The sequence below is a fragment of the Melopsittacus undulatus genome, chromosome 4 (genome assembly GCF_012275295.1).
Source record: "Melopsittacus undulatus isolate bMelUnd1 chromosome 4, bMelUnd1.mat.Z, whole genome shotgun sequence".
NCBI lineage: Eukaryota > Metazoa > Chordata > Aves > Psittaciformes > Psittaculidae > Melopsittacus > Melopsittacus undulatus.
The window spans coordinates 61,536,696-61,554,686 of NC_047530.1; the positions used below are offsets into that span (position 1 = coordinate 61,536,696).

At 44.0% G+C, this 17,991-nt stretch overlaps 1 protein-coding gene across 1 annotated transcript; it reads right to left on the minus strand.

Annotated features, from left to right (window-relative positions):
- Window positions 1–1,558: 1,558 nt before the first annotated feature.
- SNCG (synuclein gamma) lies at window positions 1,559–17,694 on the minus strand. The gene is made up of 5 exons (XM_005153643.2): window positions 17,574–17,694; window positions 12,651–12,692; window positions 11,667–11,794; window positions 3,039–3,113; window positions 1,559–1,931 (listed from the first exon to the last, which is right to left on the minus strand). The coding sequence occupies exons 1-5, from the start codon at window positions 17,692–17,694 to the stop codon at window positions 1,911–1,913; spliced, it is 387 nt and encodes a 128-aa protein (XP_005153700.1). The 3' UTR covers window positions 1,559–1,910.
- Between the last annotated feature and the right edge of the window lie 297 nt (window positions 17,695–17,991).

The following is a 17,991-nucleotide window of genomic DNA, read 5'->3' on the forward strand; positions in this document are numbered from 1 at the left end:
GTGACTAAATACCAGTTAAACCAGTGTGGAGTGCTGCAAGCCTCTCTTAAGCAGGTACATAGCTTGGTACTGGGCAGCAGTATGCCTGCATTTTCAGCTCAACAATTACCATTCATTCTCTCCTGGTGTAAGTCCTTTTGAACCTTTCAAGCAGGGTCAAAGCCTGCTTGAGAGGTCAGCATTCCTTAATCAAGGAATTGATTAAGGAATTAATTGATTAAAACAAGCGGCTCAATCCTTGTTTTGAGTTACAGCCTGGCCCAGCCAATACCTGCCCTGCTTCCCAAGTGCTGTAGTTGGTGAAGGTGCTCACCTCCTCTTTTCCCTGGCTGGCACATTTTTGTTTGTATCCCCATAAAGCAAAGCTTTGGAGCAGTTTTTCCCTGTCTCTCTCTAGTGAGCACTAAGAACAGATTCCAGCCTCCTGCTGCTGGGTCTGAGTATCACATGGCCCTTTATGCCCTCTTACATTGGCCTCAATTTTAGTTAGTCTGTTTAATTGGCATATGTTTTGCAGGACATCAGAAAAGAGTGTGCACATATTGGATATAAATTCCTTTGAGGGACCTTGCTGCTTCTGCTAAAGCTCTTTTGTTCCTTTTGTTGCCAAGATCAAACATCCACTCAGATGGAAATCCTGTGGTCTCTGCAAAGCAAGGCTTTATGTGTATTGTTAATGGGTGAGAGAGGCTGGTATCACACTAGATCCTTTCATGCTACAGCATGTCTCTCCTGTAATATCTTTTATAGTCATCATAATGCAGTTTAACGAAGATTAACACTCTGATTTTGAAGCAGTTTAAATCTCTGCCCTTTACATTGACTACTCATGGGTTCATGAGTGTTCTGCCTGTAGGTGAATCAAAGACCCCATTTTTACATCCATATTTACTGACATACTTTTAATCCATGCTTCACTATTTACAGCAATGACCTTGTAGCAGCATTTTCTCATTCCCTATGTTTGTGAATGTGGAAGGTCTCTACCACTCTCACTCAGCAGCTTATCTGCAGGGTAACTGCTATAACTGATACCAGCCCGGCTACTGGTGTGGCACTGGTAATTCTCCTTTGGCACCTGCTAGTGAACTTACACATTTCACAGCGAACCTGCCTACCCCTGCCAGCACTGCTGCAGTTCTGATCTGACGGGTCAGTGCCCATCACCCTTGTTTCGTTACACCCATGTGTCAAGATGAAGTTTTCATGCTCTGGTGCAAGCAGAATTAACAGCAAAGAACAAATGCTAACCAAGCTCAATGTGACTTACATGTGCCTTTAAAACCTTTTTTCCCAATTTCTCCTTTTGCACTGTCTCTCAAGCATGGGGGAGTATTTAAAATGTGAGATCTCGATGTTTCAGCCCTAAGAGACAGAAAGCTGGCCTACTTACACCACTGACTTCAGAAACACAATTTTGCATTATTCCCCATCTTTTACATCACAATCCAAGGCCCTCACAGTCCTGAGATCTGTGTATTTTGTACCACACTTCTATCCAAAAAGTTCATCAGTTTGGAAGTATCTAAAATGTGTAAATGAAACAAAGAAAAAACCCTTGTTCAAACACTTTTTTATTAGTTAAAAATATTTTGGCAATACCTAGAGATCCCAAGTGCCAGTGTAGACATATGTGAGACACAGATCAGTGAGCCTGACCAAAACACTCAAAGCAAGCGGGTTGGGAAGCAGAGAAGAAGACACACAGCCTGGTACACACCTGTACTTTACTTACGATCAGAGGGGTTTGGCTTATACATATTGTACAATTGGTTTATGAAGCAAGTGAAAGACTACAGAGCTGAATATTTTTGTCTACAGTGAGCAGGGTTTTCCTGTTGTAGTGTCAGCTAATATTTCCATGTATGCTCTTAGAATACCATCTCTTGAGCTGGAAGTCCCTAAGTTGATTAATTGCCTTCATTTTCACCCTGTGAGAGAAGACAAACAGGAACAAAAGTTAAATATTTTCAGTGGAAAACATATATAAATGAAATCAGAAGAAAAATCAGTGCTGGAAGTCACTACATAAACCCCATAAACAGCTACGAAACAATGATGACCGTCTGTGGTGCAGAAAACAAATGAATTATCCATTCCTTCTGGGAACCAGGCACACTCTCGCTGTAACTCAGACCTCCAGGGAAAACAAGAGGGTGATTTTGTGTATGTGGTGGAAGTTGAGTTAACACAGGGCAGGGCTGCCACTGGTAGGAGCCTCCAGCATTCTGCTGTCAGGTCTACCTCCCCCCTGACAGCCTGGTGTTAGTACTTGTGCAACAGTAAAGTCAATCAGATTTGCAGGGCTCTTTTGGGGACTGTTAGCAGAGAGGATGATGGCTGGCCAAGGGTGGTAGGTGCAAGCTGGGGTTTCAGGGAGGTTCAGGTACCATAAAAACAGTCTGAGTTTCAGAGAACCTGAAAACTGTGGAGTCTGGGTACATGCAGCACTGCAGGGCTTGTGGAATGGGCAGCCAAAGACCTTAGGAGGAGGCAATACCACCTGAGAAGCCTTTGTCCTTTTAAAGCATCTATGTTGGCTGATAAGAGGTTGTTCTTCCTTGTTGAAGAGCTGAAAGAGCTTGGCCCAGAGACTGACATTTGCCTCAGGGCTTCAAAAAGACGTTACAGGTAGAATAGGTAAAAATTTTAAATAATTCATTTAAATAGAGGAAAACCTAAAGAAAAATCTACCTTGTTTTCTAAAGCTCTTTTAAAGCATGGCCACAACCAGGAAAAACTATTCAATGTGATGCTAAAATCATAGAAAAGCATTAACTATTATATGTGTGTTTCCAGCCCATATCAAAATCAGACCAAAGCAACCAGCAGATCTGTCCAGTCAGTCATTCATGGTCCCCAAACTCAAGTAGTGAGAGTGAAAACTGATGGGCTCAGTTTTTTGACATGAAAGTGTGAATACTGACGGGCTCACACGTGGCAGCTCTATAACCACAGAAGGCAAAGGGGAGAACACAGAAAAGGCCCATGTGTGCTCTTGGGAGCCCAAGGACAGTGGGAAGGTGACATCACCTTACCTCTCCACCACCTCCTGTGCCTGCCACGTCTCCTGCCACCTCCTGCTCCGGCGGCTGCGGTGGAGCCAGGTCCTCCTGCCAAGTCACAAGAGAGGTGTTTGTCCTTACTGCCACGCACACAGTCATTGCACTGATCTTAGACCATTTGAGCAGACTGTGCAACATGGGTTTGGGCATTACACACACAGACAAAATACTGGGTTTAATAGATAACAAATATAGCTCAAAATCCATTTTTCATGCACCTTGTTAGAGCAGATGTTTATGGAAAAGCAATTCAGTTTCTTGCAACCTGGTTTATGGTCTTTTTCATACAGAAAATCAGTTATTTTTCAGAGGTTTTCTTTCCTGTCACTGAGATCAGAGTTTTAACTTCTTCAGTGTGAAGAAATTTGTGAGGAACAAATGAATTTACCTAGAGTACAACAGATCAAGCCTGGCTTTTCCCACATTATTTTACTTACCCTAAGCACTCATTGCATAGACTGTCATTGCATAGATAGAACAGCATAATGATGGCATTAATGTCTTGCCTCAGACAAACTGTCATTATCAAAGAATAAGCTTTTCTGTGTTTGAAGTCCAAGCTTTTTCATGAGCACTTTGGGCTCTTTTAGCTACTTGCCCATATCTTTCTGTTACCTTCCTATTCAAAGAAGAGAAAAAGATTATTACCAGGCAATCCCTTTAAATGTGATTTGGCCACATGACAAAAGAAGACAAAACCCTGATCATCCTGGATGTGCACAAGGAACAGACAGAAAGCAGGAATGCATCTCTATGGAATCAGTCAGTAAGAGCAGGGAGAAACAGATATATCAGGACCTCTCTTTTCCAGCCCTAAGTGACCAGGGAACTCTGCTAAAGTCACAAAGCTTCTGTTCTCTTTAAGCACACATGCCCACCAGTATCCCTGAATTTTTACCCTTTTCCTACATGAAGTCAGGGCCACCATAGAGGGAACCTAACACATATATCTTACATGAAGACAAAGTGGATTTTGCAGGGAAGGGAGATATATCTATATCCAGTATTTTGGAAACATGAGACCAGTGCTTTCCCTGGTGCTGCTGTTGATGCAGTGCAAATCAAATGTCCCTGTCACACCTACTGTGAAGCAGAACTTTATGCTCTGTAAGTTCTGGGGAGCTCCACTCTTCATTTTCACACACGTCCTTATTTTCCTGTCCAGTCACAACTGTTCTCATCAGCAGAACACCCCTGCTGCTTTTGGGACTGAATAAGGGAAGAAGAGGTGATGTGAAATAAGAAAAAAACAGACAGATTTCACAGTTACATGGATATAAGGTAGACCCCATGAAAATTTAAGTTGGAAATTGGACTTCAGATCCATTTCTGGCAGGAAGGGGAGCCAGGAGATGTAGCTGTAACCTGGTTATACTCCCACAGGCTTCCTGCTGTCCATGCAAACTACTGTAGGGATCAATCCACCAAAGAAAGACAATGGCCAAAATACAAGCTGCAGTCCAGTACTGAAGTCTGTTGCAGCTCTAGGCATTCCCTTCACCTCCCTGCTGAGAGTCAATAGGTTTAAGAGAGCACGCCATGCACTGGGGGTGTCTCCATATGAAAAGCACAGTGTGACTGGGGTTTTTTTCCCTAAGAAACATGCCCTTAATTTGCACTGTGGTGTTGTCTGAAATGATTCTTTCCAGTATCAGCCTGACCTGTGTTAAGAAAGACCAGGTAACCTTCAATTATACCCACCACGGAGACCAATTTCTGGTCTCCAGTTCCCAGTGCAGTAGGGATCAGAGGCTGCTCAGGAGAGGCCCCCAGTCTGATGGACACTCCGAAATGAGTGAACTCTCCTGTTGTCAGCAGGACAATGTCAACAGAGCTTACTACTCTGAGGCTGATCCAGCCACAGGATCCTGTCTATGGCTTTAAAACACTTCACATGTGTATAGGGCCGTATAAAATGGCTACACCTTTTAACTCAACGATGCACACTAGGTCAAAGCATGTAAATTGCCTCAAATTGTGTTTGGAAGCCTTACAGGCAGTTTTTTTGATGATTAGGTAGAAGAACAGAAACCTGCAGTGCAAGGCAATGACAATAGCTGCAACAGCAGGCAATTTGTAGGAGTTTTGCACATGGGGTTTCCAGCTTCCATGTGAAATCATGAAGGTGAATCAGAGGTGACTGCTGAAGGTGCTGAGCTGCACTAGGAAAACTGGGGACAGCTCATAGGGACAAGTGCAGTGCACCTCATCTTTCTACAGGGCATGACCACCTTCCTGTGAGCAGGCAGATCAGCTCCGGGAGATGTGGATGGAAAAGAGGATCCTTCTTCAGGACTATTTTCAGGGCACTGCATCCAAGAGCGATGGGTGGGTTGAAGAATGCCTGGTTCAGCTATTGTTCTGCTTTATTATACCTCTTAAATTGTGCTCTCTGCCAAGACTCTGCTCCAGAAGGATGAAAGTGACTCATCCGTCTATTTTCAGAAAGGGAAGCAAGCACGTTTCTGGAGCCTGTTTCTAAACCGTGTTGGAGGAACCAGCACAATCGCAGGATGAAGAGGTGTCAGGCTGTGTTAGGGATGTCGTCTCACAGCCTTTTTCTCACATACTTCCCACCCTGCTCACAACAGTGAGCATGAGATGAGGAAGGGCTGCATTCTTCAGCTGGGTGTTAGCTGGCTGGGGATTTTGGTGACTAACCAGGAAAACAATATACAGAGAAGGACCATGTGATGTGAGGGTCTTCACTTTGGGTAAAGAGCCACAAGTCCCTGGGTACTGACCCCAGCTGTAGCACTGACTTGCAGTGTGATGCTGGGCAAGCAAGCAAGGCTGAAAATCCAGTTTCTCTGGAGGACAGCAGCAACTGTGCCATTCCTTTCAGTGCTCATCTCCTCATTAAAAGGGATAAAATGTTCTAAGGGAAAGGCATGTTGCAACCATGAATTAATTAGTAATGCTTCTCCTGCTCTTAACCAGCAAGCAGATCTCCACACACCTCCCCCCTCCAAAATCACATATTGCCTTAGAAAGAGTATTTAAAATGAAAAAAAAAGAAAAAAGAAAAAAGAAAGGTTTAGTTTATTATGGGCTGGTTTCTCCCCAGCTTTTTGTGTGTGTGTGTGTGATTTGGCTAGAGATGAGAGAAAACCAAAGTAGTTTAACATAGCAGCTAAGTGAAATGTAAGACGTTAGAGTCTTTACAGGAATTATATTACAGGAATACTATACAAGTTCTAAAATATTTATATATGTATAAATATGTTTGTACATAGAATATAGACCCTATATAAGGTTTATATATATATAAAATACAATATTTCACTAAGGTTATGAAACCTAGTTACATGTTCAGATGTTACTAATGAAAAGCTCAACAAGTTAGGACTTGCCATCTATAAAAATATTCCTGTGCAATGTTAAGAGATCTCACATAGAGTGCACTACAGGCTTCTGGGGCCAGGTATTTTAATATGCTGTTTTAAAAACAGATTTGAAAAGTCCACAGATTTTGGGGAAAAAAAAGGAAAAACAACCCCCCCAACAAAATAATTACACCTTGATTCTTCAGATTTCCTTATTTCACAGGTTCTATGAAATTCCCCTTTTCAGCTCAGCAAATGCATTGTATGCTCTGCTGGCCAAGTCCATACATGAAATGGAATTTATGTTTTTATCCATATAATGTTATAGGCCAGTGATTTTTTTTCCCATCCTCCAAAATTCTGAGATAAACACACTTATCAGGATTATCTTCCTTATCTACCAGAGAAAGTATGCAGTCTAAATGTTAGATGCATCAAAACCTCAACAAATTCAGTGGCAAGCAAGATTTCTCTGATCTTCTTCTTCTCATTATTATTATTATCACCATCATTATTATTTTAAGGCTGTACAACCAGAAGGATTCGCTGGAAACCTAATCTGCTACAAATTTAACAGCCCGCAATGGGACAATTGCATAAGGCAGAGGAAGGTTCAGCCTCCTGTAGTGCTCTTGACCTTGGGCGTTGGAGCAAAAGCAATGCTACTTGGCAGCATCCCCACACCACTCCCTTGTAAAGCCTCAGGCAACCTGACAGGTCCTATGGATGGGCTGTCCTGGACGGGTTTCGGGCTGAATGTGCCCTGAGTGATGCTGACAGGTCAACCCATGATTAAAGTGAGTGTACCCACTGACAGGACAGACAGACAGATGTGCAGGATTCCCGTCTTGCAGTACAAACCTGGTGGACTCTTGAGGTAGCTTTGTTTTCATCCAGTTCACAGCCAGGCTCTCTTAGGGTTTTTCCTGGGGCTGCTTTTACAAACAATATATATTTAATAATGCTTATTCTTTTATTATCCTACAGAATTACTGGGGCAGAAACCTTTAGCCATGAAGCACACACACAGTCTTGCAGACTTTAAGGCTTCACCAGTGCCTCTAACTCAGCTCTCCTCCATGTGAAAAACATACACCTGGAAGCACTGATGAGGCAGAGGGAAGCACAGAAAAAGGCTGAGTACCCCACACCACGCTGCTTTTGCAGTCTCCCCTGCTCCATGGGATGCTGAAGGATATCACTGGGATGCATCACCACATTAGTGAAGAAGCTTGAATACAAAGGCTGAAGCTTGCATACAAAGGAGGAAAGTTTTGACTATTTAGACTACTTAATTGTAAGCTAGTGCTGCTGTCGATTCCCCTGCTTCTCCTGCTTAGCAGCTCTGTTCTTGGTGGCCTCTCAGCTACCCTTGGCTACTCTCTCCTAGGGCACTTGCCCTGCCCAAACAAACTTAAATACGGAGGTCACTCATCAGTTTCTGCTTCTAATCCTTTAGTGTGACTGTCTTAGTGTCGGTGGTGTCGTGGGCTTTAAGGGAGCAGAATATGAGCATCAACCGTTCCTATTCAAAATGGGCAGTTGTTATGAAAGCAATAAGCCACGGCACGGGTGCGGTACACAAGCACTGGATGGAGCACAGACAGAAACAACGTGATCCAGTGAATGCGCCCAGCAGTTGCACACAGCTGACAACTGCTCAAAGAATTAATGAACTCAAACAAAGATTAAACCCAATTCAAAACAACAGAACCATGAACTGAAAACTAAACCATATAAGAACTGACACAGCAAATAGATTGAAGGGAAGATCTAGGTAGAGGGCATAGGGAAGCATCAGCTACTAGGAAACTTATTCCAGTCCCCAAGGGACGTGTTGTAAGTGTGTGTGTGTGTGTGTATGTACATGTGCTTGCTCCCAACCACGTGGTGTCTGCAATGCAGCAAACTTTGTGCTGTGTCATGTAGACAAAGAATTAATCCTCTTCTAAGACAGGAATGTTTAGTGGGTGGTTATATCACTAAAATCCCTTAATGTTCCCCCTTGGGACTGGGATGATTGCAGAGCCACAGACAAAACACATTACTGATGGGTCTCATTCCTTTGTATGTCAGAAAAATTGTGGAGGGTTCATAGTCTCCTGACTTACATATCTCTTAGTTTATACTTAAGAAGTCCTCTAAATGAGCCAATACTTTCTTGTACTCAGCAGTGACCAGGCTAGTGCCAAAGCCCTATTAGGTGATGCCAACACTACTTGAGGTTGCTCCCATCTGATACTTGTCACCCCTCCACAGGCATAGAGTTATTTCAGCCCTGTTTCTTTCTACCTGGCTCCAAGTGTTCCCACTGAGGACAGCAAGGAGCTGTCAACTAACGTTGTCCATGCATGTCCACATCTCAGTGCCTGCCACATCCTGCAAATGGGCATCCCTATGGCCAAGGTCACCACCTGATATACCCACAGATCTCAGCCACCCTGCGGCTGCTGCCCCAAGCTAACTTAATCCAGAATCCTTAAGAGTTCCCCACTCCTTGCTATTATGTGTCTGCCACTGACCCCAGCTGTCAAACATACAGACTAAATGTCAACAAGCTTTCTGTAATGGATATTAATACTGGGAATGCTCAGCTAGGGACATGCCTCCTAGGCCACTCAAACCCCCAGATTTGAATCATTCCGTTGCAGCACTCAGTGTCATGTGTTCACACAGATTCTATGGTGTTTTGAACACCCCTATATAAAGTCAGAGGAAACAATACTGGAGACTGTTGAAAACATAAATAAGATGCTAGAAACTGCTCTTTGCAGTTAGACAGGAGGAGGACGGGGTGGAGCATGAACAAGCCTCAGGACTGGATGTAACAGCTCTCTGAAACTTCAGGGGTTGAAATGCTTGTGTATAATTCCATGACTGTGAGATTATAACAGTAGGTATTAATTTTTTAAACAGGTAACTGTTATACCTTATCACTTCTCTTAGTGTATCTCCAGTGTGTCTCTCACTTGCATTATGGTGCCTGGTGCTGCTCTTGGCAGCCTCTGGCTATATTTTCCATTAGCAAATTGTGCAGCACAATAGAACAGACCTGGAGAAAACAGCTGATGCCAAGAGCCCAACACAACCCCTCCACTCCTTTCAGGGCCCTCCCTCCAGAGCAGCTCTGCTCTGAGGCAATTAACCATTAAGAGCTGGGATGCACTTGGTGTGCATATGGAGCTCAATCTTCTGTGTTACTGCTATCTGAAAGGTATCTAGCAGATGCAACTGAAGTATGGTGAGTGAGGATGACTATGAGATTCACACTCCTACTCTAAATAGAACTAAACGAGTTAAGTAGATGACCTCTCTTTCACACAAATATTTTCCTAAATTTCGTTCTCCTGTGATTTCTTTTGCATTGTTTTTCCTGTTTTCCTTCTGCTGTCCACCTCTGCTATTTGGCATAGCACCATGTTACTGCATCCAAAGCAATTCCCTGTCTCCCTCATTTACTCTGCCCTTTGGCACATGACATTTCCCACTTTATTTCTTGATCAATTCCTATTTTAACATTAAGCAGACAGACATCAATGAAGATGTAAGAATGACAGTTCAGCTGCAGCTGGAAAACTCACAGCTTTTGTATAATGCTTGCAGCCTGCATAACCCAGAACCACTACTAGGGTGAAAGAATCTCTGATTCTCTAAGGACCTACCTGCACAAGGGTAAAAGCAGATAACATTGACCTCTTTGAGGTATGAAAGTAACACCTGTAAGGTGAGAGGGGGGCTCTCACTTAGGACAAAATAGACTATTGCTGTTGCTCAGTCCTTGCCAGAAGGAGGGACAGTTTGGTATCAGGAGGATGGATTTCTACCATCAGCAAATTCCTAGGTCTCCTGGGTCAGCCACCCTGCACCCAGTCAGTCAAAAGGTAGAAGGGGGTTGTCTGGCCCCATGGAATCAGGAATCACTGTTTGCACTGCTGCAGCCTAACTGCTGCTCCCTGAGGGAACAGAGATTAAACTTATCCCAAGGGCTTAGCACAACTTCTGTATCTGCTGATTTCACATGCTTTCAGGAGCACATTTTGCGTCATCTGTAGCTGCTGTTAGGCTATTCTCTCAGGATTTATATGGTGTGTGTTTGTTTCACATCACAATGTGTTTATGTGCAGGTCAGGAAATTCATCAGCAAACTCTGTGAACAACTAAAACAATTTTGGCCAACTTCACTTCACTTTGATTCTGGGTTTGGGGTTGCTGTGACTCATCTACCACATGTTGCTATCAACACCATCGATCACAGCTCTCTGAAGAGCGGAAATGCAGCCAGGCTTACCAAAGAACTGCCACTACAGTACAAATGGTTGTGGTTTGTTACCCCCCAGTAAAAGCATCTTCTCTGATGATCAACTCTGCCTTCATTTAGGGGATTGTTCTGCTCCTTCACATCCCCTTTAAGCCCTCATTTGAAGCAATACAGTTTGTCAAATTAGGCTGGAGGACAGAAGAGGCCTCTTCCTAATCTGGTTTAACCCGTGCACAATCTGTGTCCTGTGGCCTTCATGGACCAGTTGTCAAAGTGAGCGCAGAGCAAGGAGGGTCAGGCTCCCTTCCTGAATTGCTGCTGCCCTCTGCTGCCTGCAGAGTGGCTGGGCCGGGGTCAAGGTGTGAGCACAAGGCTTTGCTCCTTCACAACCTGCACGTCCCTCAGCTCTGACCCTGGCCACATGCCCACTGCAACCTGGACGGGTTTCTACTCAAGTCCCTGGGAAGAATGCTTATCTACATTCATCAGCAAACGGGAGCTGGGCTCTTGCCAGCAGTGCCTGCTGACGGGACAGGACACAATGGGCATGGGTTGATTAACATGTCCATCTGAACACACAAAAACACTTCTTTTCCCATGAGAATGGTCAAACACTGGCACAGGTTGCTCAGGGATATTGCAGTCTCCATCTGTGGAGCTGTTTAAACCCCAACCAGATACAGTCCTGGGCAACATGCTCTCATTACCCTAAGGGAGTTGGACTAGATGATCTCAAGTGGTCTCTTCCAAACTAAATGATTCTAGCATTATACAGTAATATTAAACATCATATCAAAGTAGACATCACTGAAAACCTCTCACTGAATAGGTAAAGCCATCATTTACAAGTGTTTCAGCAATCTGGTCTACTGGGAGGTGTGTCTGCTCATGGCAGGGGGTTAGAACTAGATGATCTTTAAGATTCTTTCCAACACAAACCATTATATGATTCTATATTTTAAATGTAATCCAAAGATGGCTCTTTAGTCTTGAATATTGCTGAAGAAACAAACATACCTTTTTTACAACTCCTGTAGTGGCCACGATGGTCTCTGCTCCTTCTACAGTCTTGTTTGCCACTGTGTTCACACTGGCTACTACAGCTTCTCCCACCACGTTGGCCTGCTCTTTGGTCTTCTCAGCAACTGAGCAACAAAAGCAGAAAGTCAATGAGCCAGGCACTGCCAAAAGGCTGCCAAGTTCACTAGGACAATAAAACATTTGTACTGAGGTAAGAGAAGAAACGGGCCCTGCTACAGTCCCTATTTCATTTTCTTTTATATGGATCACATTTGAATTTAGATTATGTACATGAGGGTTTTGCCTGACTCAATATGCTGCTCAGAGAGCAGCTCTGCAGCTTGCCAGGCTTTGTAGACAACTGGAGAATGAAAAATTCACTGTGAGATACTAAGAGACATTTGTGCAAATGAGGTATTTTGCATTGCAGATGGCATATTACCTCTATCAGGGCACCTTCTGTTGGATTTAATACACCTGGGGGAAAACTTAAATTAATCATTAAATTCTCCAGGGAAAGGATCCATTTATCTCTCTTGAAGGCAGTCCACTCAGCTTCTGTGCCTTGGAGCTAGGGATACCTAGGAGGATCTCTCTGGGTCTCTGACTCTGGGACTGCCTGTCAGGAGTATCAAAAAGACAACAGTTTTAGGCTGACAGGACCTTCTCTGCATGCTAGGCAGCACCCTTGGCATTATGAAATGTCTAAATTGCTGTGAATCATCTGAATCTGCCAAGCAACATCTGTTAGATGGTTTTTGACCTGCTCTGCTGATTAAATATTTTCTCTCGTCCACGTGCACTTGCAAATGCCAGACCCTGAACCATCACTCGTGGAAAACATCCTCCATTCATCAAATGGAAGGTCACGTAGATCACTGCTGCCCCCAGAGACCTTCCATTTGGCAGCAGTGATGCCTCATCAAGAGGTCCAGCAACCAGTCACAGATTTCCATGTCTCTCCCAGGGCTGCAGACTTACCTGAGGTCACGCTTTGCACTACACCTTCCTTGGTTTTGGTACCTGTGAAAGCAAACACATAGCCCATCAGTGCTAGCTGGCAAAGAACCCCCTGGTTTTGGACATGGATGGCTTTCTGTTCTTACAAGGTGCAGTGGAGAGCTGTGGTGCTGCTGGCACCTCCTGCTAAGACATAACAATTTGGAGAGCCAGCAGAAGGGATCAGCTACCTTCCCCAATAAAGTCAGAATTGGACAATTTCAATTGTCTGGAGATGCCTAGACCTGAAAATTCTTGATGCTGAAGTATGAAAAATTGTCCCTGGGATGTTTCCAAAACGAAAAGAACAACTGAGTGGAGGTAAATCAATGTTAAGCTAATTGTAAACACGAATGTGTATTGGTGACACATCACCTACGTCAGTCTTTCAAGACAAGGAATCACATCCGTGACTCTTCCGTGCCTTTCAGCAGAATACTTGACTACAGTGGACACTTAAAGCTTCATTCTATACCTGTAATAAAGACTCTGCAGAAACCTGAGGTTGAATTTGCAGAACAACCAACCACCTACTACGTACTTACTAGATTCCCATGTCAGTACCTCAAACTAGGCTGTAAGTGCCTGCTCACAGTGATAAACAGAATGCAGATGTTTTTAACTCAAAATTAGGAAGTATACCATCTGTATGCTTACATTGTAATCTATCCTGCTGTTCACAAGGCAAGGATGTGAAGATCAACAGGATGTGAAGGCATTCAGTTTGCAATGCAAATAGCCCTTAAGGAATAATTAATCTCTGCAGTATTCTTCCATGCTTGAAGTGACCTGCTATACATCCCTTCTATTTGTATCCTGTTGCACATAGTGGGTTAAATCATATGGTAGGTAAGCAGTTCTTGCAGTAACTAGATGCTTTTTCACATTACAAAAATAACAAATCAGATTTATCTCTGTTGGAAGTTAAACCAACACATGCCAAAAGGTTCCAGCGGTCCCACTTTACTGTATTTTGTAAGTCATCTGCACATATACAGGCCCCAGTTTCCTGTGCCGACACAACAAAAGGGTTTTTATGGCCAACTGTCAGAGCAATAGAAATAGTCAGGCAGATCTTTAACTCCAGGGGTACCGGAGCATCCATGGGTGTGGAGGGATAAATCAGCTACAAACCACATCTCACTCTAGCAAAACAGATGCAGCACCCTGATAACAACAGATCCAGCCCAGCTCTGTTCTGCTCCATACAGGTTATGCACTACTGAAAGTAATTCTCAATTGTTGATTTATTTTGGTGGTTGTAAGCATTGCCTGGGTGGAACAAAGCTGATTTACTGCAATAATGCTATCAACATTTCACTCCACCCTCTCAAACATTGTTCAAACTGAAGAGATTAAGTCTTTATACTTGTGACTGTTCTAAACGGCAGTTCCTACTGATGCATACTATAGGTGTGCACTGCTGTAAACTGGGCTGAAGAATGATGCCCATGATATACATACATGACAGGATCATAGCAATGAGCAGAGAAGATACAAGTCTCAAGCCATGAACATGAACTCCTGAGCAGGTCAAATGTACACAGTTCAATTCAGACACCATCTTGCTTCAGTTTCCCTGCCAGTGCCATTCCAGCCAAAGCCTGCCACAATACTGATTTGATATACAAGATCATCTCACATCAGACACAGATGTTCCAGCTTAGCCCTTCTTTGCTCTTTTTTTGGTCCAAGAGCAGTTGTTAGGCAAGCAAAGTATATAATTTGCTGTACTGACCTTTGCATATGCTTCAGTTTTGCAGTGAACATGCTTACTGAGACAGGAAGTGTACTGGTTTTCCCCAGACTTGATTTACGATGATCATCTGGGCTCAATTCCTTCTCGGGGGGAGTGGGTGGGTGACATGTCTTTTGATGTTCCAAAGCATCAATAGTTCCAAAAAGGAGGGATACAGGTAGAAGAAACACCTTGGCATCCATAGGAAGTGCCTATGCTGTGGCCTGGGGGGAGTTTGCCTCATCTTCCTAATCCACAACCCTGACCACACCCAATGACTCAGGCTCAGCATCCATTATTCACCACATGAAACCTGACCTTCTGGTGCATACCCTTGCCAGCCACCCGAATCTGTTGAATCAGAAAGCAATCAACTGATGCTCAATCTCATTTCACTCATTAGTCCTTGCCTGCAGCTTGTGGAAACAGAATTAAAAGAGGCAGGATGCATGAACTTTTGAGCTCTTGATATACCTTTGGTATATCAAGGGTGAGACCAAGGTGGTGGAACACTGTGCGGTGGGAAAAGGTTTATGGTAGAAGAGAGTATTTAGATGTGCTGTAAATCCTGTGGCAGTTCATTTTTGATAGAGAAACTCTGTTTATGCAAAGCTTGGTGCCCTGGGGATTTCTGCAACATGTGTGGTTGAAACCTGTTCTGGAAACCTTATACTCAATACTCCGGTGCAGCTTTGCAGTAACTTCATTAACTTCAGCACCACTTATCCCCCTATTTAAACCAAATAAAAATAGACATCCCATCAAATCAGCTGCTGGACACACATGAACTGTGCCAGTTTGGTATACCCAGAGGCTGCTACAGTTTGGAGAGCAGACTGTGATTTTACTAAGTGCAAAGGTGGCCCATGTTACAGGAGCTCTCCCTTCTTTGGTGTACCCTCTTCTCCACCCTATCTATTCAGCAAGCCACGTGGTGGGGCAGAGGCACCTCATGCTCATGACTCCTCCAGCAATAGCCATATCTCTAACCAGCCCAGCTGTGAACTGCATTGCAGTGTTAGCACAGGAGGAAGGCATCTCCGGCCCTGGCATGGGCTGTGGGAACTGACCTATGTGGCTCAGAGGGGAGGGATGCAGTGGCTGCAGTGCCCTGGTGATGCTGTCTGTTCCAGGCGGATGCCTCTGAATAAGCATCATTTTGTTCTCCTGGGGCAGCAGCAAGTGACTCATCAGGTGCTGTAGTCATGTCCAGACATCTGGAATCCTCCTTGGAGAGTCAGCAGTGAGTTAACAGAAACCTGAATGAAAGTCAAGGATCCACTTCATCCATCCTAGATTTTGGGGTTTTTCTTCCCTTTCCTGACATTCTGAAAGGACCCTCAAGATTTTGTACAAGTATTATTTTCTCCTAGCATCCAAAAATTCAGGATGCAACACATAAATTCTAGACCAAGCAGCTGGGACAGGGCTCTGCAAGGGAAGAAGTAGGGAAGGAACAGTTCAGGTCTGTGATTAACTCTTCATGTGGCACAGTGAGAAAAGACGGCATGAACACACTAATCATTCCAGTTTTAATCGATACACTTGGCTTCCACTTCCTCTTCTTACTTAAAAGTCAATTCTCTGAGCTAATCAGCATCTGGCCTTTATTTATCCTGCCTGTGAAAGACTGATTTTCTTCCATAGGGCTGAGCATTCCCCAGCATGCAACAGGAACTGAATCAGCCAAAGCAAAGCACTGTGCAGTGCATGACAGGGCAGGAACTGGCACTATACCAACAAGCCAAATAAAAAATATAAGAGGAGAAAGCACTGAATCTTCACCTTGATCCTCACTGGAGCCTCATTCCAACATTTAGGTTTTAAGAGGGTTTTTGGAAAACTTCATTGAAGATGTTAGGATCTCATAAGCAGACTCATGGCTGTGAAAAACTGAAACCCAGGCCACAGTATGGAGATGCACCAGATCACTGAACAAGGATGCGAGGAGTTATGTATAAAGGTTCAGAATAACCCGTCTGGCACCCTCAAATCAGGAAGCAGCTGGAGCAGGAGTGATGCTGTGATTTGACACCTAGGTGTGACGTTTGCAGGCTGGTGTTTCAGCTGTTTACATGGATGCTGTTTACCTTTTTGCCTGTGAGTCAGCTTCAGATTGAAATGTGAACTGCTAAGTATGTTCATTTACAGCACAACACTATTTGAGTATTAAAGTTTCAGGGTGAAAACATGATCAGATCTCCTACACATAAAATTGGTATTTAATTTGTAAAGTACAAATTTGTATCCGTAGCTATTGTCAAGAGAGGTGTTTCACATATAGTGGCTATGTACAGCTATGGATGTTTCAGCACAACAGAAGAGCCTGTATGTAAACTTTCCTACTAAACACCCCCTCCCTCGCTTATCTAGCAAACATGAAAAGCTGTGTGAGATGCAGTAATGAGCAGTGAGGTAATCAGTCTTGAGAACCTAAGACTTCATAGATTCTACATTATCTGGAATATCTGACCATCCAGCCATATAATTGCATGTGTTAGATGGTGGGTATAGTGGGTTTCGCGGGTGACCTTGAAAAGGGAGGTTTCTGAAACAGCACATTAACTGTGAGAGAGGTCTCTAGGCAGGACATCAGTCATGCTGTTTTCCAGATCCTATCCTTTGGGCAAAACTAATCTGGGCAACTCTTGTAAAGCAAGGTTAATGCATCAGTCAACAAGAGGAGGGGTTCAAGATAAAGCGGTATGTTTGTGGGGAAACAGATGCATCCTGCAATCCCCACTTAATAACCCTGCTGGCTCCTCTCAGGGACCTCCTCAGCATGTCTCTCACAGCGTGGAGGTGAGGTGGAGACCAGCAGTGCTCTGATGCCTGGAGAGTGAGTGACTCACTCTGCAAACAAAAAGCAAACAGTCATAACAGCAACCTTCACCTGGGCATCTGCTCCTTAACATTGTATTAGTTCTGCATCCCCTGAAGTAGTGGTTGTTTCTCTGTCTAACCTATGGTTGGGGAAACTGAGGCACGGGGAGGATGTGGCACTCCAGGCTTACACAGCAACTCTGCGACAGAGCTGAGGATGCTATCCAGACCTCCCACTGTTCACTCCCAAGCTTTAGCCACAATACAGTTCCCCCAGACATCCTTAGGGATAATCTACACAGCAGTTCATGCTCAAAATACAGTTTGAAAACAGTCTCTCTTACCTACATACATCACCCCTTCTTTAGTCTTCTCAGCAGCTTCCGTCACTCCCTGCTTGGTCTTTTCTGCAGCAGCTACTACACCTTCTTTAGCAATGGAGAAACCTTTCTTAAAGACATCCATTTTTGTTGCTTGATAGAGTATTATCTGGACGATCTGAGTGAGGGACAGCAGCAAAAAGCACCTCGAGACTGGGACTGCAGCTTCACCCTCAGTGAATACTCAGTTTCTCTGCCAGTCTCTGCCTTTGCTCTTACTCCTCTGCTGGATGAAGGCAGTGTGGCAAACCTCGCATCCTTTGCCGTCTCTTATTGATGAAGTGCACTGCAGTGTAGCCAATACCTGTGAACGGCTGATACTGAAATATTAATGATATGGATATGCTTGTGAAGATTTAAGAGGGAAGGGGGAGAGGAGGAC